The sequence below is a fragment of the Lepidothrix coronata genome, unplaced genomic scaffold (genome assembly GCF_001604755.1).
Source record: "Lepidothrix coronata isolate B3197 unplaced genomic scaffold, Lepidothrix_coronata-1.0 Scaffold154, whole genome shotgun sequence".
Taxonomy (NCBI): domain Eukaryota; kingdom Metazoa; phylum Chordata; class Aves; order Passeriformes; family Pipridae; genus Lepidothrix; species Lepidothrix coronata.
In genome coordinates, this window is record NW_016690334.1 from 1,051,703 (window position 1) to 1,075,605 (window position 23,903).

General features: G+C 47.5%; 2 protein-coding genes and 1 long non-coding RNA gene across 7 annotated transcripts in view; 2 read left to right on the plus strand and 1 right to left on the minus strand.

Moving 5' to 3' along the window:
* Positions 1-5,167, plus strand: part of COL26A1 (collagen type XXVI alpha 1 chain) — a 181,065-nt gene extending 175,898 nt beyond the window's left edge. For 3 of the 5 annotated variants that reach the window (XM_017828947.1, XM_017828948.1, XM_017828946.1), the window contains 3 exons: positions 355-523; positions 1,591-1,671; positions 1,785-1,812. In XM_017828947.1, the coding sequence (XP_017684436.1) occupies positions 355-523; positions 1,591-1,645 (224 nt within the window). In that variant the 3' untranslated portion in view covers positions 1,646-1,671; positions 1,785-1,812. Of the gene's footprint in view, positions 1-354 lie in introns of all 5 variants that reach the window. The other 2 variants (XM_017828944.1, XM_017828945.1) reach the window with 1 other exon arrangement.
* On the minus strand, positions 2,933-9,677 carry LOC108504233. The gene is made up of 3 exons (XR_001877043.1): positions 9,573-9,677; positions 5,159-5,290; positions 2,933-3,041 (listed from the first exon to the last, which is right to left on the minus strand). It is a non-coding gene; the product is annotated as an uncharacterized LOC108504233 (long non-coding RNA).
* Positions 8,045-23,565, plus strand: LOC108504231 (3 beta-hydroxysteroid dehydrogenase type 7-like). Its single transcript, XM_017828949.1, has 6 exons — positions 8,045-8,271; positions 11,955-12,110; positions 15,127-15,235; positions 19,427-19,526; positions 20,395-20,557; positions 21,463-23,565. The coding sequence occupies exons 1-6, from the start codon at positions 8,124-8,126 to the stop codon at positions 21,900-21,902; spliced, it is 1,116 nt and encodes a 371-aa protein (XP_017684438.1). The 5' UTR covers positions 8,045-8,123; the 3' UTR covers positions 21,903-23,565.
* Positions 23,566-23,903: the final 338 nt, after the last annotated feature.

Below are 23,903 nucleotides of genomic sequence, written 5' to 3' on the forward strand. Positions count from 1 at the left end.
CCTCCAGCACAGGACCTGTGGGCAGTGCTGAGTAGCTGTGAAAGCCCAACTAAGATTTTAATCAGTGAAAGAACAGAGTTTTAGAAATGAAACTACAAATGAGAACAGGGCCTGCTGGGCCACGTGCAGGACGAGCAGTGACCCCAAAGAGTTTAGGCAGAGCAGAGGGAAAGTATCTACTCCAGGAGTAGTGTGATGGCAGCAAACTGTAGCTCCACAATTGCTTCCTGGCTGGAAAGACAACAGGAGGGACCCCAGTGCTTCCAGAGGAGGTATCTCCCAGAAGGGCCCATGTCTGTGTTCCGTAGCCTCCCCTGTTAAATAGTGCTCTCCCGTGACTTTCTCTCCTTACAGACTCTTTGTCTTCCATTGAGCCAGGCTCTGGACAGGATGTGATCCCGGGCTCCCCCCTGAGAACCAGCATCAAGATCAAGCGTGGAGGCCCCCGGCAGCCCCAGCCCTACCAGATCCTCTCCTCGCTGCTGGAGGATGGAGAAGCCAAGAGGAGAAGCAACCGGATGAAGTAGGAGCGTCCGTGTTCTCCCTGCCGGTCACCAGTTCCAGATACAGTATCCCAGTGCTCATTGCAGACTGCAGATGGAGTGGGTAGGAGGCTGCAGTGTTGGCAGCTGGGTTTCCTTACCTGGCTAATGCTGTGCCCTTATTGCAGGGAATGTCTTATCCATAGCTCAGAGAGGGTTTTCCTTGACTTTGTTGTTTTGCCTTTGGAATACCAGCTGGCAGGTATCTCAGAAGCTGCCTACAGCAATGACACCTCCTGGCTGTGTCTCAAGAGTTTAATCCTCCCCTTGTTTCCTCACTGCCCTTGACAGTGACTCAGTAAAGCTCTGCTTAACTGGCCAAGACAATCCATCCCACCCAGACTCAAAGCCAAGCCTCAGCCTTGTCCCTTGGTGTAGTTGGAGGCATCAGCTTTTATTTCATGTGTTGGTGTCATACTGGCTTCCAGGTGGAGGTACCACTTCCACAGGCCATGAAAGCATGACCTGCAAGGATTTCTTTTAAGCAAAGAAACAAATTAGAAAATCCAAAGAACATTTAAAAGTGTTTCTCTGAAATGTCAGGTGCCTCTCTGGACTTTAGCATCAAAATCTTGGCTTTTCATGTTGCCAATTGCACCTGAGTGACATTATTTCTGTTTGTGGCTGGCTAAGCAAGGACTTTTGATGCAAATGTTCGTGGCAACATTGACTTTCTATCTATCTTCAGTGAAATTACACTGTTTCTGTGAAAATACAGAGCAGTTTGCATGAGATATGATGGAATTGTGCAAGAATTTTCCCATACTGTGTTCAGCTTGTGCATACATCCAGAGATAATTAATTTAAGTGGTGGCAATAACTATTCACAGAAAAGGATATTTTGCAATCGTTTCTTAATCCTACAGCAATAAGGAAAAATGTTTTCAGAGTATTTTGTTTTAATCTTGTGAGTAAATCCTTGCCATTTGAATCTGGAGACAGTGTAGTAGCAAACCACAGCCTAAACAATTAGTGTCTTGTCAAGAGCTTATCTTGCACTGGATAAACAGAGACTCATTTTACTTTTTGCAATAACTTGTTATTTTAGGGGAAGTACCAGCTTCCAGTTTAAGGAGTTGAACCTGCCCTTCAGTGACAAATGAATCACTCCACCTGCTGTGCTAACCAGGTTGGACAAGCTGAAGTCATTTATGTAGACAGTGAGTTTTGTTAGAAGGGTGAGATTAACCAACAGAACTGATGGTTACTGGTTTTTAATTTTTACTTCCCCTGTTCTGACAGTTTGCAAATTCAGCCCAGGACAGAAGTGATCAAGTTGAGTTTGTGTTTGTCATAAGTCAGGTCCATTGGTCCCACTGTATCTGGTTCCTGTGCAAGACAGTTTGTCTGAACAAGGTGAGCTGTCCTGCTGCAGAATGTCTGTCAGAAGGTGCTGCAAAGACCAACACTGTCCATTTATTCAGCAACCCAAGTGATCTTCCCAAGGCCAAGCCAGAAGCCTGTGGTTCACTGGAAATGAGGCTAAAAATGAGGAGCTCAGCCAGCCCAACATTAGCCACACATTAAATTGACTTTCCATATACACTGTAAACATGATGTACCCACAGAGGTATCCAAGCCAAAACTTTCCTCTGAAGAGCCTGAGCAGGTCTTCAGGATTGCTGAATTCACTGTATGTCTTCCCTTGGCCCTGCTCTTTGGAAATACAGTCAGAGATCCCAAGCCAGGTGAAACAGCTTAAATTAATGCTGAGAAAGCACCAGAGAGATGTCTTTTACTTCTGGAACTAAGTAACAAACAGCAGTGGTTTAGGCTGGCTTGGAGGCAGCAGGAATTCATGTCCTTGCCCTGCTTTTGCATCTTCCCTGTGTTTGGCCAGTGCCAGTGGTGGGGTTCATTCAGCTGCCAGCCCACCTGGGTCAGCTTGTGCTGCTGATCAAGTTTTCCAGGACACATTTCAAAGAAACAAGCCCAGAGTGTTGCAAAAGCTTGGGGAGTTCCTTGCCTGCACTCTGAGTTACAGCTGGAGCATGATATGGTCAGAGGACAAGAAAACAAGTAAAACTGCCCAAGTTAAGCAGGTACTGACCTCCAGCAGTCATCCTGTATCCACAATCCTTTTGGGATAATGAATTAAAGTCTCTTTGGAAGCATCTCAGTTTCAAATCCAGCACTAACCCTAAATCCAGTGTAACTCTAAGTTCAGGATGTTTATGGTGCTGTACAGAGCCCATGTCCCTCCATCCACTACTGGGAGGGCAGTGGCTCTTTTGGTGGGCAGCTGAGCCTGGTGCAGCCACTGGAACTTATTATTCTTGGAATAATCTTTCCATTTAATAATTAAATGTGCCAAAAAAAGGTGTTTCCCCATTTACAGGCAGATCACTGTGTAGGAATTGGGAAGTACTTGGTTACCTCTTTCTTGAATCAGGACCATCTTGGTCTTGGATCACATGGACGCTCCAAGACATCACTGGGGGCTTCCAGGAGATAACTCCTTGTGCCAACATGTTGGTGTTGGAAAATCAGGCCTGGAGACTGAGGAGAAATCCCAGTTCACTCTAAACTTGTACCCTGGGCAGACTGGTGCCAGCTATAGTTGATGCCACATTAACAACGTGCCCTCATAGCAGTTTCAGGAACCAAACCAAACCAAAGCAATCTTTAAAAAGGGAAATGGTGAAACTCAGTTTCACTGGTCCTGTAGGTACAGGGTTGAATTTGGGGAAGAGGGAGCACAAGGAGGCCATTTTCACTTCCCTGACGTTTTGGAGGCTTCCCACTGAAGTGAAAGAGAAATCTTTCTTCCTCTGAGTTTGTCTTCTGAACTCAAAGCTGTTTCATGAGCTTGGTGGGTGCTGAGGCTTTAGTCACTCCTATTGCTGAGCCATTCATATTGATGAGGGGGTTGGATTTTATACTGTTTAAAACAAATTACTGGCAAGATGAAAGGAAAATTTTATGGAAGTTGTTTGCAATTAATCCTGCCAAGTCAATTGTCAAAAGGCTGGTTAAGTTTGGGTTGAGACCATTTTAATTACTGACGTTCCCAGATTTCTGCATGAGCTCTGTAATTTTTTCTCCCCATACTTCTTGCTTTCTTTAGCTCCATCTCTCTGCTGAGGTACTGTATCTTTAACTGGGGGGCAGTAGGATTATACCAAATGGACTTTCTCTCTCCACTGGGGTTTCGTTCCTCTCTACTTACACAAGGATTGGATCACACTGTTGTGCCACCCCATTTAATTATGTTTTAAAGGTGAACACAGCCTCACACACTGACATTAATGATATTGATGACTAAGCAAACCACTCCAACCACATTTTCCATCATAGGCAGGATACTGAGGTTCATTTCAGCCAGGGCATATAAATGCTTCTTGCCATGTCTATGTAACTTAGAAAGGGGATTTATCTTGAATGCGTGCTCATTTAGAAATATATTTTAATTGAAATGTTTAGTGCTTTATCTTACATACATACTGTGCAATACCATAGTGTGTTCTTTCCCTTTTTTATTTTTTTCCTAAGACTTTTTTTTTGAAATTCTTAATGTTTGTTTGAGCTCCAGTGTGTTTTTGACTTGGATCAATTCCTTGCCCTCAGCTAACCAGAAGCAGCAGCATTGCACAACCAAAAACTCTTTGCAACTCGTGCACCCTCGTGTTCACCAGCAGCCTGGTACCCTGGGAGGCAGGGAATGCTTCTCTCCAGAGTATCTCATTTGCACTTACTGTAAGGAATTGATAGTAACCCAGGGAAATAGGAATAAAATAGAGAGGAGAGCCCTCACTGCTCCCACCAAACTCCTCAGGCATTTTGCCATCACCTTTCAGAGGAACAGGCCTTAAAAACCAGGTGCTGGTGAGGTTTGGTGGGGCAGAGCTTGTGGCTCCCCAGAGGCTCTCTGGGCTGGGCTCACTGCCATGAACTGTTGTAATGTAGGACCCTGAGCACTGTGACAAAGGCTTCCCAAAGACAATCAGCTTCTGGAATTACTTCTCAATACAGTTATTGCAAATCCATCCTCCTCCACGTTTACAGCTGCTGCCTTGCTCGAGATGACATTCCACTGGGGGTTTGGGGGTGTAGGGGGTTAAACTACTCAGTCTGTGATGTCTTGGTTCCCTGTGAAACCAAGGGTTCAAAGGTGCTATAACTGTTCACAAGGCACATTCCCATCCACAGAAGGAAATGGTAACTTTTTCACCAGTTATTTTACACGGTATCTTTTTTATTTATATCAGTGTGTTTCGTATGTGTGCAAATGGTCCTGGCTTCTCTCATGGGGATCAGCTTTACAACCATTTGGTCTTTTATAGGGCAGCCATACACAGTATCTTGCAATCATGTGTAATTTCTTAACTTAGAGCAAGAATAAATCTCGTCTGACAGGATGAACTCATTTATGGCAGGCTTTAATGTTTGTTGTAAACACAACCTGTTTGTTCCACCTCTTGCATGGTTACTTATCTGTTTTCATATTGCTATGTTATTGTTCAAAATATCTATTTCTCTTTATTTGCTATGGGGTTTGTTACTGTATATGGAATGTTTTGTATTCAGCATTTTCTTTCGGAGCAGAGTGGGAACAGTATTCAAGGACCCACAAATACCAAAGACCTTTCATGTAATGCACTGAGAAATAAACTTACTGTAAATGAATATCTTGTCAGGTGTCCTCTATTTGCAAAGTTCAGGGCAAGTTCAAGCAAACTGCAGCCTGAAGTCAGCTGGTTTTCCTTCCTGCCAGCTCAGCTTTCCCTGGTTGTATGTTTGCAGGTCTCCTAAAAAACAAGATGTGCATGAAGGCCCTGCTTCTGGTCACCTTCCATGGGGTGGAGGGGCAAAAAGGGCCCAGTTTCCCTGCCCTCAGTGGGACTGACTCCTCTGAAGGTGTCTGAGATCAGCCTCCAGGACACACTCAGTCACCTCTCTGCATTCCCAGCCCCACCAGCCAAACACAGGGGCACATCCCACCCTCCTGGGGAGGTGTTCAGTTCCTAAACTAAAGGCAGCCCAGGTGAGCCTTCGGGTAATGTCACCTCTGAGCATCTTGCTTTGCACTGCAGAGCAAGGCACTACCTGGACCTGGCAGATGCTTCCTGCAGGGACAGCCCTCGTGTTCCTGCAGGAGTTTTCTGTCAGTACAGATCCAGGATCACAGCTCTGCCTTGGCTGAGAGAGGGCACTCAGAGGACGGGCGGTGCAGCAGAGGAACAAGGCAGAGATTGAATTCTGCAGTGCTTACCAGCATGAATTAAACCCTGTTGTTATTTGTAACCTGCCTCACTTGCCATGAGTTTCCTCACAGTTCAAGGAGTTGAGTTGGCTCAGCTATGACAGTGAGGGCTGCCTGGGCCCCCTCCCTGAATTCCCCTGGTACCTCCACGTGTTTCCCTCCTTCTTTGTGTGTTCTCTGAATGTGCCTCTGGGCTCATGGAGACCCCTGGAGTCATCTCCTGTGACAATTCAAACTATCAGAGGAGGATGTGGGTGGGGACCTGTTTAACCTTCCTACACTGGGAACAACTTCCCATTTGGATGCAACACTCCTCTGTTTGCAAAGGGAGGCTCTCCTCTCTGTAGGAGAGGACCTGGGCTGCTTCTGTCACAGATGTGCCAGTTCTGGTTTCTGAACTTGTTTTTCATATCCTAACAAAAACAAGAGATATGGAAATGCCAGCCAGTTTTTCCCCCACTGATCAGATTACACTCAGATATGCAGATGCCAATAGTGCAGCAAAGGCTAAGCCTTGTAAACACTGAGAAATGTCCACGGAGTCAAGGCCTCAGCTTCACACAGCTCTTTGCATCGCTGATGAGGACATCCTCAAGGTTACTCGATGCCAAACATTCCCATGCAGCACTTCTCTGGGTCTCTCAGGGTGTATTTATCTTGGTTTTTGAGTCCTAACACCTCCAACTCCGATATATTTATCCTTGCAAAAAGTCCTCTGAGGGAAGGCAGTTCTGTTAATCACCACTGTACAGATTGGGAGTTGCTGGATAAAAGGCTAAATTAATTTCTTGGGACATTTGTGGCTGTGCTGGTCTGCCAGGCACCAAATTAGCATCAGGCCCATGTTGGTCTCTGGGCCATTATGGCCACTGATTGTAATCACAGCAAGGGGAACTGACTCCTCCTAACACTTAATGCAGCACAAGAAAATCAATGGCAGAGGGGAACAGACTGAACTTGCAGCAGGAGCTGATTAAAATAAAACTATTTATTCACAAACAAAACACAGCTACTCTTTGAGTTCTCTGCCTTAACTCTTCATTAACCCTGTTCTCAGCAGCAGGTTGCTCTACACCTTTCTTTTTATAAGCAGACAAGCACAAATGCCTAAGACTGGCCCCAACCATTCACACAGTTGGAATTGCTGCCACATTTCAGCCTGGGGGTGGGGAAATCAGTGAGCCTGAAATGGGAACAAACTCACCCTAAACTTCCCAAGCAACCCTATGGCCAGAAAAGCAACTTTAGACTACACTGTATAAAGGAAAATAATCAGGGAGATTATATTTCCCCATTTACCAGTGTTACCTCTCTAAGAACAGTTCACCAAAAATGGTGACAAGCTGGTTCAAATATGGATTGAAAAAAAAATTGACTACTCCAGACTTAAGGACAGTTTGCTTGGCATCCAAGAGAGCCTGGGACTGCTCAGGCCTGACTTTGTTGTCTCTGAGCCTCTTCATGGGAGAAGAAGAGAGAACAGGACAGGTCTTCCACTCCATATCCCACTCTTAGGACAGGGTCAAACACCCTTGGACAAAGCTGATCCGATTTTTTTTAATCCAATGGCAAACTAAACAAGACACATTCTCTGTGACTGGACAAGGAAAGGTGTATCAGCCACGGCTGGCAGGGAAAGCACAGCAGGGCCCTCTTTTACTGATGATGAGAAGGAACTTTTCTAACAAAGGATGTGGCACAGCTTTTACTGCTAGACAGTTTTCACATTGAGACTTTCCCCTCCTATATATACACGAGAGTGTGTGTATTCCAGCTGAGAGCAGCATCCATCCAGGAGAGCCACACCAGATCCTCAGACTGGGAGAACCAGTGGCCCCAAAGCCTCTGGCCCTGCCTGTGCTGTGCATGACCCAGCTCAGCACTGGAGGGATCTGTGCTCTGCAGCCTCTCCACAGATCACCAGTGCCTGGGGACGAGGTCTTTGGACCTCCACACTGACAACTGGCTGCCCTGAGCACCCCTCCAGCACACACAGCCTTTGTGCAGCTCCCAGAGGCCACAGCTGTCAGAGCAGCCTGTGGGAAAGGGCTGTCCAGGATGGAAAACTTCTGCCATCCAGATTTTGGCCTGAGACTGGCCACATAACAAGGCAGTCCAGAGCTGCCCTGCTGATCATGGGCTACTGTGGGAGAAGGGAAAGGCTGAGTCAGAGGGCCCAGGATGGGCCTGTGGCAAATCTGTGGGACTGCACCAAGGAAAACCTGATTTATGTGTAACTGGACGGAGTTAATGTTCAGCCAGCATCGTTCTATGACAGCTAAACTTTAGACTTAGTTCAGAAAACACACTGGCTGAGAGCTCAGCAGAGCACAGAAGGATCCTGGCAGCCACCTTCAACCTCAGAAACATCTTCAGAAATGGATGGGGCCTGGGTCTACCTGGTGACAGGAGGATGTGGGTTTATTGGGGAGAAGATCGTAGAGCTCCTGTCTGAACAAGACTACATCAAAGAAGTCAGAGTTTTTGATTCGGTAGCAAAAGGAGAAGTAGAATATCTCACCACAGGTAAGAAAAGAGCATCAGCATCTATTTGGTGGCCAGAACTCTCCCTTTCATGGCAGATGGAATAATGTTGGAGATGCCACAGTTACAGGCACGGGGTTAAAGGGACTGGATAAAGAACAACTTCCAGCTCTGAAAGGTTTTTCAGCACAGGACTAAATCAAAGAAAAAAAGATCCATAGCCTGTACCCTCCAGAGATGTCACAGGAGGATCTAAGTCCCCACACAGGGATCAGTTGTAAGGAGCAATGTGCACACTGAGTACGTGACAGGGGAACTTGGCTGCCCAGTTGCTTCTGCTCAGCCAGTCTGACTGACAGCAAAGGGACACAAAAACATCCTCCTGAACTGCTCCAACCAGTCACCAATTCTGAAAGATAAAAATCCTGACAATAATAGAAGAGAAACTCAGCATCTGCTGCAGGTATTGTGAAATAAATTATGGAAATAATTGGGAGAAACCTACAGCAGCCTTCCTGTGCATATGAAGGAAGAGGTGAGTCTCAGTAAACACTCTCAGAGATACTAAATTAATCCATTTGATCATATTCTGAGAGCTGCCTTCATCCGGGGTTGAGTACAGCGGGGGAAAACATTGGGGGAAAACAACCTGTTTTACTGGATTCAGGAATACCCAAGCAAAACAAGCCAAGGCAGCTCAGGTAATGGTGGGCTGGGTCCCCTCTGTCTGACTGCCCAGACCTTCAGCCTGCTTTGAGAGAGGCAAAAGTGATAAGGGAGGTCCCATCTGTGGGGAGATATTAATAGAAGAGACACTTAGAGCAAATTAAGACTCCCAGGGAAATATGACTATCAGAAACCCTCCCTGGCAGATGAACTCAGCAGACTGGCTTCCCCAGGTTTCAGGGAGCCAATTGCCTTAAAAGCACCCACAATTGAAGAAAAAGCTGTTTAAACCATAGGGAGGTGCCATCATCCAGGCTCCAGGAGTGGTCTGTGGCCTGACACCACAGCAAACAAGGCAGGAGCAGCCTGAGGGGCCATCCCAACCCCATCCCTCTGCCCCGAGGCAGACCAGCCCTGCAGATGTTTGTCTGTCTTGTCCCCAGGCCACCTCAGGCAGCCCATTTATCTCTGCAGCACCAGGCCACTGCTGTGGTACAGCCTAATCTGCACTTGGAGTCCTTCATTTCTCATCCACCCTTAGAATAGGTGTTACACTATTACTGTAATTTTTTTTACAACAGTCTTCATTACCTAAAAACCCCCTCCTTCAACTCCATACTGGTTTCTCCTTTTGGCTAAATGAGCATTCCCTCCTTCCTCCTCCACTCCATCAGTACCTCAGGCACTGGTGTTGCTCCTTTCTGGAAGAGGGACATTGAGGTTTGGGCAGAGAGACCAGTTGTGGCCTTCCCACTGCTGTGTAAAGCTGATGGATTTGTGCCTTCCATCCTGGAATACCTCCTCCTGTTTCCCCTGTCACTACAGTGATGCCTTTTTCCCACTCACAAGGACCCTGCCAAAAGGCAACAGCTCCTGAGCTGCTCTAGCCCACTTTAACCCTTTCATGAGGACCTGCTGCCTCTTCCCTGCTCAGCCCAACAACTTCTCTTTGTTCCTATCAAATTTCCCCTTTCTTTTCCAGCCTCCCTGAGTTACACTCAGCTCATTCTCTAATCCTCTGGTCCCTCCCTGTCTGATGTTATCTGCTGATTTAATGAACAAATCTGCCAGATTCTTGATGGAAACAATAAAAAATAAGACTCAAATACAGCAATAAGCCCCGGAGAGCCCCAGGGCAGGCACCTACCACAGCTGGCAATTCCCTGGGAACTGTAATTCCCCCGGCTTTGTGCTCTCCCTAATGGGGCTGATTTAGCCCTGTGTTTTCCTGACCCGCTCACAAGAACACAGAGTTTCCAAAGCCCTCCTAAAATCAAGATAGATGGCATCAACCTGTTCCACAATATCCCTGCAGCCTGTTACTTTGTCATGAGAACAAAGGAGGTTTATCTGACTTGATTTGTTCTTGACAAATCCTTGTCAGCTGCTGCTGTTCTCCTTATTACCCCACAGGTGCTCACACACATGTCGTTTTAGTGTGTGCTCCTGGATTTCCTGGGGTTGAAATCAAAATATTCTGGAATTTCCTGGCTCTCCTTTCTAAGCACAGGTGTTTCATTTGCTCTACTGCAGTTTTCCAGTGCCTTCAAAAGTTCTCCAAAGTAGCTGATAATGCAACAGGGCTGCAGTTACACCCATCACCTCCTTAGAGCTCTTATCAATCTGAAAATTTCTCATGGTTGCCTTACACAGCTGCCTTAAGACAGATGATGTAAAAAAGACTATTTAACACTTCAACCTGATGGGTTGCAGGCTTTCCCAAGCCACAGAGCAGCAGAAAAATCCCCCCAAGAGTCTGCTGACACCCTGGTCCTCTGGGCAATTGTTTTACCTCTGCTACATGGACAACTCCTTTCTTTTCCCCCTCTATTCTCACTGAAGCAACTCTGTGCTTTAATACTGAATTATTTTTAGTATTATCATTCAATATTAATTAAGAATATTGAGTGTGAGTGAGTCCACCAAATCTTGGCTATGCTAATTAAGAAAGTGGCCCGACCCTTTTGTAGAATTCCAGCCTCCTCCTCCATCCCATGCTGCTCAGAAAACATTCAGAGCTGCTGTGCTGGATTCTGTCCCTCCCTTTAGTTCATGAGGAATAACTCTGTTCTCTTCCCCCCTTTTCCTGGCAGTTCTTCACTGAGGGTTTCCATGTCATAACACTCCCACAGCTGCATCCACAGACCCTTCCCTGAGCTGCTCATGTGTAGGATCCTTCAGAAATCCCTGTCCTCATCCCAGGATACCTTGGGCTCTCCAGACAGCCACCAGTCCAGGGCAGAGGAGACTTCTCCTTCCCAAAGCAATCCTGTGACTGCCTTATTGCCAATCCCCAAGGAGTACGGCCTCCTAACCCCAGCTCCTTGCTGGCCTGTTCCCAACTACACGAAAGGAAAAAGGGAAAAATCCTACTCAAACATTGCAACACTGCCTCAAAGCAAGAAAATTAGTAGTAGATGCCAAGAGTAGCTATGTATGGAAACCTATGTCGAGGAAGAAGGAGGGGGAGAAAGGAGATAGGGGGAAAATTCCTTCTGAGTGGCTCAAAGAGAGGAATTTCCTATGAAACTTTTAATACCTGTTACGTTATTTTCCCCTCCCATCTACGGTGTTTGCAATTTAAATAAAGCTCTGTGCAATGTCCCTTGAACTCCCCTGGTGTTATTCCCAGCAACCCCTAAAAATCCTCTGTCTGAAGGAAAGTGTCCAGCAAGAAAAAAAGTGTCCAGCTTCCCAAATCCCCAGGGACTGGAGCAGCCCTGTGACCAGCTGCAGCTCTGGGCCGAGTGTCTCCTGCTCTCAGCACCATCCTTGGATGCAGACAGGGGATTTGCAATGACAGACACAGCTCTTCTGGCCCACTGTTCATGCAGAGTGCTGTGCTGAATCAAACCAGATGCACATCTGGCTTCTTGGGGCTCGGAACCAGGGATGAATTTCCCCCTGGCGTGACGTATTCCATCGGTGCAGTCACGGCCTTGCCCTGCAGACAGCAAAGCTTTGCACGCAGGATCCTCGCTCTGCAGGAAGGTGAGGATGTTGGTTTGTACTTTTTTTTTCCCCCTCCTTGCATCTCTGGTCCTGTTCTTTCCCCGCAGCCACCACTCGTGTGACAGCGGTGAAAGGAGACGTCCAGGACTACGAGGCGCTCCTGGCTGCCATGCAGGGGGTGCACGTGGTGATCCACACGGCTGCCCTCGTGGACTACAGAGGCACAGTGCCCTTCTGGGAGATGAGAGCCGTCAATGTGGGGGGTAAGCTCTGGAAAACAAGGAATTAAACCCAGCCTTAGCGTCCTCACACACCCTGGTGCAGTCACACGAGAGGCTGCGAGGAACACCCGCTCAGGTTTTGCGCTCCCTCGCTGCAGTTCCTGAGGAATAACCCTGTCCTCTTCTCACTTCGGCCTGGTAGTTCTTCACTGAGGGTTTCCATGTCATAACACTTCCACAGCTGCAGCCACACACCCTTCCCTGAGCTGCTCATGTGGAGGATCCCTCAGAAATCCCTCCCCTGTCCTGAATTCCACACACACCACTCTGCTGTGAGATGGGAAAGGTGCCCTGGACCTTTTTTTTTCCAGTGGGGAAGTTTCTGCCCTTGCCCCTCTGTCCTTGCTCGGGGCAGGTCATGCTGCTCCTCATCCCAAAACATCAGCTCTGGGATCAGTTATCATACAGCTGTTCTGGTCCAGGGTATAAGTTTCCCTAATAAGGGATCCAGAACATGCCCACAGTGGTCAGAAACTGTTTAGTGTGTGACAAGGACAGCAATTAAAAGTGAAACCCTGTTCTAGGCATCTTCCCAGGGATAAAAAAAAGCCCTGTATACACCAGCACAAGGCTGTACCCTTTGAACTGCACCCACTAGAAGGGAGTGACGTTATTTTAATCACAGTCAGAGTTCCCAAATGCCATGTACCTACAAACCACGTGCCACTGAGAGCTCCACACCTCGTCCTTCCGACCACCAAGAGCCGGGTTTGTGTTCAGTGCAAGATCTGCTTAAAGAAAATTTGTTCATAAATCCAGGAAATAAGCACAGGCTGTAAAAATAATGAAATCCCTATTACAGCAGCAATTCCAGTGGCACCTCAGGCTGTTAGCTACTAAAATAGTCGTTAACCAAAGGGAAGGGATTTAATTTTTTTTTTATATGTATATCTCAAACCCGGTTACTGCTTAGGGCTCCTACTATTTGCTGATACATTCGAGGGTAACATTTAAATCCTTTTTGTTGTTTTAAGAGCCTGTGTTGTGCTCTTTGTGTGCTGAGAATATTCAGAGCCTGAGGCTTCCCACTGCCTTGTAATGGCTTTGTGAGACCTTCCTCTTCACTGTGCTTGCTGTGAGCAAGGTACTTCAGCACAGGCAGGTTTTTAGAGAACACTGGGCACTCCCCTCTTCAGCAAACCAAACCTCTTGCAGATGTCTGTGACATTCCCAGAAAACCACACAGGCAAAGATTTTCCAGCGTGACCGAGTGTCCCTCAGGGGCACAGTTTGGGATGGCTTTACAGGAGCCTGTCCTGCATTTCTGCCTCCCCTTGGAGGAGGCACTTCTTCTCCCTTCACGTAAACCTCCCTAAATCTCCTCCACACAGACCTGCTGCCCTCACCAGGACTTCTCCAAATCCCAAAGGGAGAGAGTAGTCTAAACTTTTCTGTCAAAATCATAGCAGATGAAAGAACAAAAAATAGTATTTGATACCTGCTGCAGACTTCATGGAAAAAAAATAGGGTCAGAACAGGTCAAGTATATAATCCTCTAGCTGGCTCCTCTGTGCAGCTCAGGCCGCAGAATTTCATCCAATTATTGCCTTAAGCCCAACAATTTGTGGCTAAATTGGACCAATCCTTTTCAAAAGACTTGTTGCCTCCAATTAAGGGTGCAAGTTAATGGGCTATCTATCATGTCTTTCAGCAAGCCATAACAATGCTGAGGAGTGGTGGTGTGGCTGTGGTTAATTCCCATTTCTGGCAAAAATTTATGTCTTCTGCTTTGATTCTCTCCTCTGTTTCAACCACTGGCTGCCAAATCCTGTTACAGTCTTGTTGACTAGATTGAAGAATTCTCTTCTGCAAGAATTATTTTTTCCATCTAGTCACTTAAAGACTTTTTAATCTGCTTTTTGTTAAGCTGAATGGGTTTTAACTCAGCTGTTTGCAGTGATGTTTCTCAGCAGGGGTTCTCAGTTAACTTTACATATTGTGATAGGCTCATGGAGAAGCAGACTGATCCTTTTCCACCAGGACTTCACACTGATTCATGCCCTCTGAAATTATCCTAAACTCAGGATTTCCCTGGTAATTTCAGATTATGCCTTTAACAACAAAGAGAACAGGAATCACAAGCCCTCCCACACAAGGTCTGCAGGGAGGCTCAGGGGCAGAGTCTGATTAGCCAAGTATAAATACTATGGAGGTTCCTGGGAACCAACCCTACGACCTGCTTCCTTCAAGATCTGCCCTATCAGATTTGAAGGCCCTCAGAATGCAGCCATGGTTATGCTGTTGTCGCTGAGATTCTCACAGATCAGCTTGAATCAAAATCACAATGAATGCAAAAACCACCCCTGGAAGAGTCATAAATATCTGAACCCACAAAACACCCCAAACCAACCAAACTGAAGCCACACACACCAACCCACAGGTTCAGCCAGACCAACTTTCCTTAAACCAAACCATGCTTTGGATTCGTCTGTTTTTCCTGTGGACTTGTGGGCTGCCCCTACAATCTTATTTAAAATTCTGCAGCTCTCAAGGGCCTGCTGCAATGGTTTCACCCTGTAGCACCCTGCAGGGCTTCTATGGAGCCACACATGCAACTGAAACACTGAGCCTTTTGCCAGAAGGCTGCAATTCACCCAGCAGTCTGTCCACAAATCAGAAAAAAGGATGGAAAACAAAGAGTTCTGCTCTGCCAAGCTGTCAGCTTCCTTTTTGTTAGCAACTAGAAAGTGCAAGTTAAGTCAGTGGCCAATGGCCATAGAGGTTAAGCCACATTAAAGCTACAGATGGAACTGCTACTCCTATAAACAATCCATTCCCATACAAACACACCCAAGGAACTGCAGCCCTGACCTGTGGCTTTGGATCTTTCCAGCCACAATAAAGCTGGATCTGCTCCAAGTGTCAGCATCCCAAGCCCAGAAATCTCTTTTGAGTTGCACTAGAGAAACCAAGCCAAGGTGGTTAACATTTGTCCTTCCTGAACAAGAGGAATCAAGGCAAAGTGTTTGATGCCTGTCCTTCCCAACCTGCCCCACAGGTACTGAAAATGTGCTGAGGGCCTGCTGTGCCCTGGACGTTCCATACCTTGTCCACACGAGCTCCGTTGCCGCGGTGGGACCCAACACCTTGTGTGAGCCCATGTTCAGGTGAGGAAGAGCAAATCTTCTCCATCCTTCTGGATTTCCAGTTAAACAGCAATGAAACTGCAACCAGATGGAGAATTTAGCTGTGGCTACAAAGGAGATACGTGTTGCCCTTCCTGTCTATTCCTCTTCTCTTCCTTGAAAATCCTTCCTTGCCGCTCTTCCCTTTCGGGAACCACCTCTTCCCGACCTGAGCCTGGCCAGCTGTGATAGCAGCGACTGAAAGGGTTGGGTGGGAGCTGAAGGGCCCAGCTGCACCTCCAGGCTGTCCCCACGTGCACAGCCCTGCTCCTCTGAGCCCTAAAATCAGTGTCAGAGAAGGTCTCAGATGTTTGAGGTTTGGGACATGGTCAAGTTGCATCCTGCTGTCAGGTCACAGTTTTTGCTCTCCCCTTACAATCAGTCAACCCAAAGGGCAGGTGACCCTCTACTGCTGCCAACACACTCTCCCTCCTCTTCCCAGCTCCAGAGGGAATTGCCATTAAGCCTGTACCCATCTCCTGCTGTCAGATGTGGGCAAATCTCATGTAGCACTAACTCAGAAGAAAGTAATTTGGCCACACAGTCTCAGGGCACAGATGTATTGGTGTGAAGGTTCCCTGCAGCATTCAGGTGTATTTACACCCTTCTGTTACCTGGGTCTGACCTGTAAATTGTGTCCTTCTGTCCCTCAAAATCCATTTTCCTGGCAACAAGCTCATGAGGGCTGATTCCTGGACTCCTGATGCCACTACTTTGGGTCACTGTGCTCAACCCATCTCCTCTGTGTGTGGCTCCCATGATACCGACCCACAGACCCAGAAGAAGCAGCAGAGCTTCAGAAACCCCTCTGTGGCAAAGGTGGGATTGGCAGCAACACAAAGACAGTGGTCAAAATTACAATTCTGAGAGGTTTTTTTGCTTACAGATCTTTGATCTCCAGACCTGACTGTCACAATCAGCTGCCACTCCTGCTCAGGGCTCAGCACTGGGACACCTTTGGTATTCCTGGGTCAGCAGTACCTGCACTCTGACAACAGGGCTGCTATTTCTGAAGACCAGGAGCTGAGGTTTTAGGTCGAATTTGAGGTCAGGTAGAAATATCTGCAGCCTGATATGTGCTATTGGAAGGGCCCTTGCTGGTTCCAAGCATGGTTGTAGCCACACAGGCCATGCTCAAACCACGGAAACTTGTGTGCAAGGGGAACTGGCTCAAAGTCAGGGTTTTTTCTCTCCAGGCAGCCAGGCTGGGCACAGCTGGCTTAGTCGCTCCAGAAATTTGAGCCCAGCTAGAAAAGGCTGCTTAAGATATAACTTAAAATGTCCTACAAGCCTAAATTTCACCCTCACAAGTAAGCTAAGGCATAACCCAGTTGTTTTGAAAAGTGTTTAAGTACCCAAATCTGTAGAATAAATGTCCGGCTTATGGGAAAAAAAAAATCATGAGAGCAACAAATCACTTGGGATCACGAGCACCAGAGAGTCTGTGTCACTGCAAAGCTATGGAATTTGTTCATTAGCATAACCAGGTCATTTCTAAAAATGAATGTAGATACGGGCACGTCCTTGTCAGTATTTCAGTCCTGAGACTGAAGAGACAGATGTGAATAGATGTCTTGAAAAAATCGACCCCAGATCTTGCCTGAGAGCACAGTCCTTTGGCTTGTAATGGTGGCACCAGTGGGGGCAAGCAAAACCCAGCTGGGCTGAAGCTCGTGGAGTTACACCTGGACATCCTCTGCCCCCCACATCCCAACCCTTCCCCACCACGAATGCAAATAAAAGCACACCTAGAGCCTCTGAGGCACTTGGCAGAACACACTCAGGTTCTGCCGTTGAGCTGGGAGGAAGCTCAAGAGGGTGGCCTTCATTCTCCAGTGATTTTGATTCTAAACTAAGGGAATTACATAATGAGAGAAGGGTCAGCCCCCCAGTCAAAACTTACACCACGTGCCTCAATAGGGAGCCCAGGGACGGCTGGAGGGCAGTGAAATATGGCTCTGTTTTCCAGACTGAAAGCACCTTTCCCCTTCCTCTTCTCATCTCCCCCTTCCCCACCTAACCTGTTTCACCCTCTCCCTCAGTCCACGATCCCGCCTGCCTTTCCCCTTTTTTCTCTGTCCCCCTTCTCCACCATTCCTCCCGTAATTTATTTAACTCCCTTTTACATCGACACAGACAAAGCCCGGTGAGTCTCTGGCCGGGGCGATGGGTGCGGGGATGACGCTCACACCTCAGCATCCGACAAGAATAGAAAATGCCTCTGTCAGTCCCGATCCACCCGGGACAGCCACCGCTGAGATCCCTCCTGACAACGCTGCTCCGCTCTGATTAGCGTTCGGTTATCTCTGATCGTTTTGAAAAGCAAGAGCATTGTGCTGAGCTCTTTGTCACTCCCGAGCTGGGGAGGGGAGGGGGAAGGCACACGAGTGGAGCGCTGCAGCCCCGGAACGCCGGGTTGGGTTCGCCCCCTTTGTGGAGCTGCTGCTTTTTAAAAGCTTTGAGAGGCAAGAAAAAAAAAAAATTGGACTGGGAAAAAAAAAAAAAAAAAAGAGAAAGCAATTAAAACTAGAACTTCTAGATAACCCCTCCTATTTGTCTTGGGCCTCTCCCGGGCTTGCAACAAACCTTGCACAATCTATCTTTTGTCTCGCTTGTTTTTCGGTTTGTCTCTTGCTCATCACCTGTAAACACGGGGAAAGGGAGGAGGGTTTTGTGATAAAAGCCCAGGGTGTGCGAGGAGGCTGCATTTCTGATGCTCCTAATTTATTTCTGTTGCTGCAGCACAAGAAGCCCCTGATCTCAGCTGGGATACCTGGCACACAACACACTGGGCTGCTGAACAGGCAGGAGCAAGGCAGCAGCATTATCCACGTTTTACACATGGAAATCTGAGCAGAGAAAAGAGAAAGCAAGTAGCCCAAGGTCAGACAGGGAGCCTGAGACAGAGCTGGCCCTCCCGGGGCCCAGTGTTTGACAAAAACACCTCTGCTGCAGATCTGCTGTGTGAACTCGCCACAGGCCACTCAACCCTTCCAAGAGGTGCATCCAAGCCCCATCTGCCAAAGGAGCAGGATAATTCCCCACTGCCCTGCATGGGGTGCCCCACGCCTGGCAGAGTCCTGGGTTTGCCTGGAGTGGATTTCTCTTAGAGAGCAAAATATAGAGTAAATGAATTCAAAAACGGGAAGAAAATCTGCAGCACACAGAGGGAGAGAGAGCTGATCCATGCTAGTCATGGCAGCAGGGGAGCAAGTGCCCACACAATATTCATGGATGGTCCTTCCCAGTGCTTCAAACAAGGTTTCTTCCATCCCCAGCCCCTCCAGAGCCCACTGGATTTGCTTAAGCAAATCCAAATTAGTGAAGAACTAATCTGATCTAGAACCACTGGGACAAAACACCTTCAGCCTGGTGAGGAATAGAGCTGCTCTCTTGTTTCTCCTTGGAATTATTTCAGGCCCTGTGAGGCCAGTTACACTTTAGTTCCCAAGGGTTTCCCCTTTGCAGCTGTGAGGTGGGAGGCCGGGGAGCACGTTGTCTTCCACAGCCACAACCCAGTGTCCCCAGCACGGTTGGAGCCCTGCTTGCCCTTAATTGTGGGTCATTGCTTTGCCTTCCCCTCAAACTTAATTTGTTAGGGGAGATGAAGGAACAATCCCAGCACAAACCTGCTGATTGCAAGTCTTCCAGATCACCAGCAGCTCTATCACATCCCCAGCAAATGCCTCCCAACTTTAATCAACTCTGTGAGAAAATTAAGCAGTAGCTTCTCCTTTTAGTTTATGGCTCATGAGAGGCTTTTCTCTGCCTCTAATGAAAAAATGAAGCAGGATTGCTCTCATTTTTCCTGCCTTCCATCTTCTTATGCTCTTTTCACCTTGTTCAGCTTCTGTGAGTGGCTGAACAATGTAACTCCACTGCCTTCTAATTTGCCCACTGGGATATGATTTGCTTCCATCGCACTCTTGGACAAAACCAAACCCAGCTCTCAGAAATCAAACCAGTGCCCTCATGCCAACCTGGATGTGAACACCACGGACCACCTGGTGTTCCTTGGGGCCTTATTTCTCCCAGACTGCAGCAGGGATCTCAGATTCCCATGGCTGCCAGCCAGCAGCAGTCCCCGGGCAGCAGGGACTGCAGAGGAAATCCCGCTGGGACAGATGTCTCCAAACCCTGTGGTCACTCACCATCTCTCCCAATGTGTTCCAGAGGAAATGAGGACACTGAGTACAGTGGGGAAGTGGAGCTGCCCTATGGGAAGACAAAAGCCATGGCAGAAAAACTGGTACTTGAAGCCAACGGAAAAAAGGTACCAAATCCAACGGCAGCACCCCTGGAATTACAGCACAGGATGGGGAAAGGAGGGAGTTGGTTAAAAAGACCCCACAGCTCCTGTCTAAGTGTGTATCCAACTGCTGCCTTGATTTGATGGATAAACCACAATGTCCTAAGCTTCCCAAAGCCCAGTATTCCCACACCGGCAGGAAGCTGCCGAACTCTGGCAGGATCAAAGGATGCTTCCCTTTGAGCCTGTGCTTCAGCTCCAGCAGGACTGTGACTTTGGACAGAGCTGTGCTAAATCAGGGTTGAAGAAACCAGGTTCACCTAGTTCATACTGCATAAAAGTATAATTTCCAGGCATGTCTGAGTGACTTCAGAACCAAAAATATTGATGCACCCAGAGTCAGCCCCCTACCTAAGGCAGCTGGCCAGTCTTTGAGAGTGCCAGGGCAGTCAGCAGGCAGAGGAGATCTTCTAGGGAATGAAGCAGAACGTAAAAATGAGACCTGTGTCCTAAATCACTGCCTAGAGCATCCCTTCCCCCGTTACAGTTTGAGGCCACTCAGCTGGGTTGGTCTCCTCTGGTACCCGATTTTAGTTGTTGCAAAAGCTCATTACAACTGCAGAAGAGTTCATGCCACCAGCACCCTCCATCCAGCACCTCTCAGGGAGCATGTGTGGGTGCAGGTGAGCTATGAAAAAAAAGCAGAATCAAACTGGGCACCTCCTGGCATTTTTAGGCACCCAAACCGTGTCCCAAACATCCAGAGCACCTCTGCAAATGGCAGCTCCTCTAGGCCAGTATTCCCAGGTTTTGGGTTTATCTGGCAAACCCGCGGCGGAAGAATTTCACCTCTGAGTCCATCCCTCACTAACATCCCTCCCCCATTTTCCAGCTGAGCCATGGTGGTAAGCTCACCACCTGCATCATCCGAGCCAACACCGTGTATGGGGAGAAGGCAGCGTTTCTCCAGGAGCTCTACTGGGGGGCCAAGGCCAGGAAGGGTGTCCTGAACTTCCTGGAGCCTGAGGACTCGGAGCGGAATCACACCTACGTGGGTGAGGGACTGAGCTCTTTGCCTGCTTTAGCCACAGGGGGTTTCACACATCACCTTAACCATAATCTTCCAAGACAGAGAGATGAATGTGGTCAGTGAGCACAAATGTTCTTATAGCCACAAAACTAAAGAATTTTTCAGGCAGCTGCTCACTACGACTGTTTTCCTGGGAAGGGTTTTCTTCTTTTTTCCCTTGGTAAATGTTTTAGGGGGTATATGGGGGGCAGAGAGAGAAATTCGGGTAATATTTTGAAAATGTTTTTGCTTTGAAAAGATACTTAATTTGTTCTTCATTAGAAGAAATCATCTTACCACTACTTGTCAAATTCCTTACAGAAAAGGCTGTGCTACATAAATGATTTTAGCAAGCACAAGAAACTACTCACAAAGCCTACAGGAGGAGTTTGTTGTGGTGCTGAATGCCTTTCAGGGGAGTACAACTCACCATTAAATCATGCAGGGGTTCAGTCATTTCCATGCAGCACACTTAGATGTCTTTTCCCAAAAGTGCAGATAACAGTATTTTGAAAATGCTCTCAGAGAAGAATCAGGCCCAGATAAATCAAGTGACTTCTTCAAAGGCTCACAGCAGAGCCAGGAATAAAACCCTCAAGCACTGACTCTCATTCATCCTCCTCTCACTACAAAACACTGCCCTTTCCCTTCACATGAACCAGGATCACGAGGCACATTAATTGTCCAGCTCAAAGAGGAGACCAAAGGTTTAAAGGATCTTGGAGGCCTGGATTAACTCCTCAGTCTCTCTACAGTGCAGCTGAGCACACCATGAGTGCTTCCCTGCTTCCCAGCACTGAGGCTGGCAGATCCAATGTACTCATTCTACAGTAAACAGGGAAATTCAGCTCCTCCTGAATACCTGTTTCTCTCCCCCTCTTATTTCTCCAGGGAACGTTGCATGGATGCATGTCCTTGCAGCAAGGAACTTGCAGCTGAAACCAGGCTTACTGGCAGGACAAGTGTACTATTCCTATGATGACACTCCAACCAGGAAAGGTTTCCTGGTCAGGCACCAGCTGCTGTCCACTGCAGACCCCTCGGTGAGACTGGGCTCCCACATCCCCTACTGGAAGATGTGGTTAATGATACAACTGCACAAGATAATCAGGGTCATCTTGTTGCCCTTCTGGAAGCCACAGCCCTTCCTAAACCTGCCTTTGCTGAACACAATAGTCACCACCTTCTCCTACGAGACAGACAAAGCCTCCAGGCATTTCGGGTACAAACCCCTGTTCACCTGGAACGAGAGCAGGCACAGAACTGCCCAGTGGCTGAGAGCAGCTGTGGGGAACCGGGAACCCCCCCAGCTTCCCGGGAAGAAGAACTGAACCCCACTCTTGGGGTGAGGAGATCGCTCATCGCGCCGGCAGGTTTCACCTGAGCTTCGCAGCACACGCAGACCTCTGGCAGGAACTTTGCAAACACAGAAATCCTGGTGCTGAGACAGAGAAGGAGCAAAGCTCTGAGGCTGCAAATACATACACCTGTCATGCCAAAATCTCAGCTATTTTGTGTTGTCCTGTGAAACACCGGGGTGCATTCGAAAGCTTCCTCTCTTGCAGCCACGTGGGCCTCAGTCACTCCCATGGTGCCACCACTGCATGGGGTCACTCCTGGGAACAGGACAGACAGGCTCAAATGAGAAAGGATGCCCAAAAAACACCTTTTTGGTGAAATTAGTTAACCAGTTTTGTTCCACAGCCTAAGAAGCCATGGCCTCAGACCACTGGTGGGATGTCTGTACTGGCTCATACACTAAAGGGTATTCTTTTGTATAAAAAGCAGACTTTTTTGTATGAAAAGTGATACTTTTGGGGAAGACGAGGAAAACCCAGCAAGTTCTTGTTCTGCTTTAGGGTTTAATAAACAGAAAAAAAAAAAAATCAACCTCTTTTCCAGAACTACCTTTTGCAAGATGCTTCCTGTTATTTTTGACACGTAGAATATTACATCTGTTTAGAAATATTACCCCTCTAAAAAGAAACCTCTGACCTCTCGTGCTAATGATGTATAGGCTTAATTCCTAATTGCATGGATGGAGAACTGATGAATACAAGCTCAAAGGTGGGGCTCATATATTTTTAAGTCCGTCCCAGCACTCCAGCAGCAAAGCAAAGCAGATTAAAGCCCACGTTCAGCTGCTGTGCTGGCAAACAGCAACTTCAAGTGAAGGCCTGAGGGGCTGCATTTATGCTAAATAACGTTTGAACTTCAGGAGGGAGAGGTCACTTCAGCTCATTCCGTGGCACTGCAGCTACACAGTCCATCTGGGAGCAGCATTTCACAGATGATATTTTCCTAACACAGATGGGGACAGGCACTTCCAGAAAATTCACAACAAAACTGTGGTTTCTATCAGTTTATCGGCTTCTCTATTTTTAAGACATACGGAGGGGCTGCTAAATCTACATTATGCACAGTTGAGATTTCAGTTTTCACTAGAGCTTGGAGGAATGGGGCATTTTTACAATGCTGGTTCAAATCTAAAATTAACTCTGTTGGTATCACACTTCTGTGTTCTGTGAATACATACCCATCTCAAGTGTTCCTAGAGTAAAGTGTGCACATGCACAAATCAAAGCTTATTTTAATTACAAGCACCCCAATAATCCTGGAAAAAGCAAGTTTCAGCATGGCATCCTTGACAGAAATGATCAAAATTTGCTTCCTGTTAGTCCCTGTAATTACCCAGGAAGGAAAGTGGAGCAATACAGCGTGAGCTGCCAAGTTATATTTGCTGAAACTCACTCTCACATTCACTCTTTTTCAAAAGGAGCTTGCAAATCAGAAATCAGTCGCTCTGGTAATTCATTACTAACTTCATATAACAAATAAATTCGGGCAAAACTGTTGCAGTCTGCTCACAGGGAACTCGAAAGGTTGAAGTGTGTAAGTGAGCAGCTCCCTACTGGTTTTTCCCCCTACCATTTGTGATTGGGAGGGGGGGGTTGTTTAAGGGAGTAATAAAATTTCCGGGGTTTCTATTTTCGCTAAAAGTCTCTTTGCAGTTTTTTTTGCCATTATCCAAGGGGTAGCTGACAGCCCTTTAAGAATTTGATGAAGAAATCCACCCTCAATCCCTCGCGCACATCGCCAGGGGCATCGCCCGGTGTGTCGGCGTTGACCTCAACAGGTTTTTAACGCTCCTGAAACGATGGGTTTATCCTGCCAAAAAAGAGCCACTGGGTGGAGCTGCGAGTCTGGGAACAGGTACCATCCTCGTGGGAGCCTGTGCTGCACCCGCTGGGCTTTGGGTGCTTTTTAAAAGAATTAAAATCCCTGCCCAGGCAGCGAGGCCGAAGGAGGGGTGGGAGCCTCTGCCCAGCCAG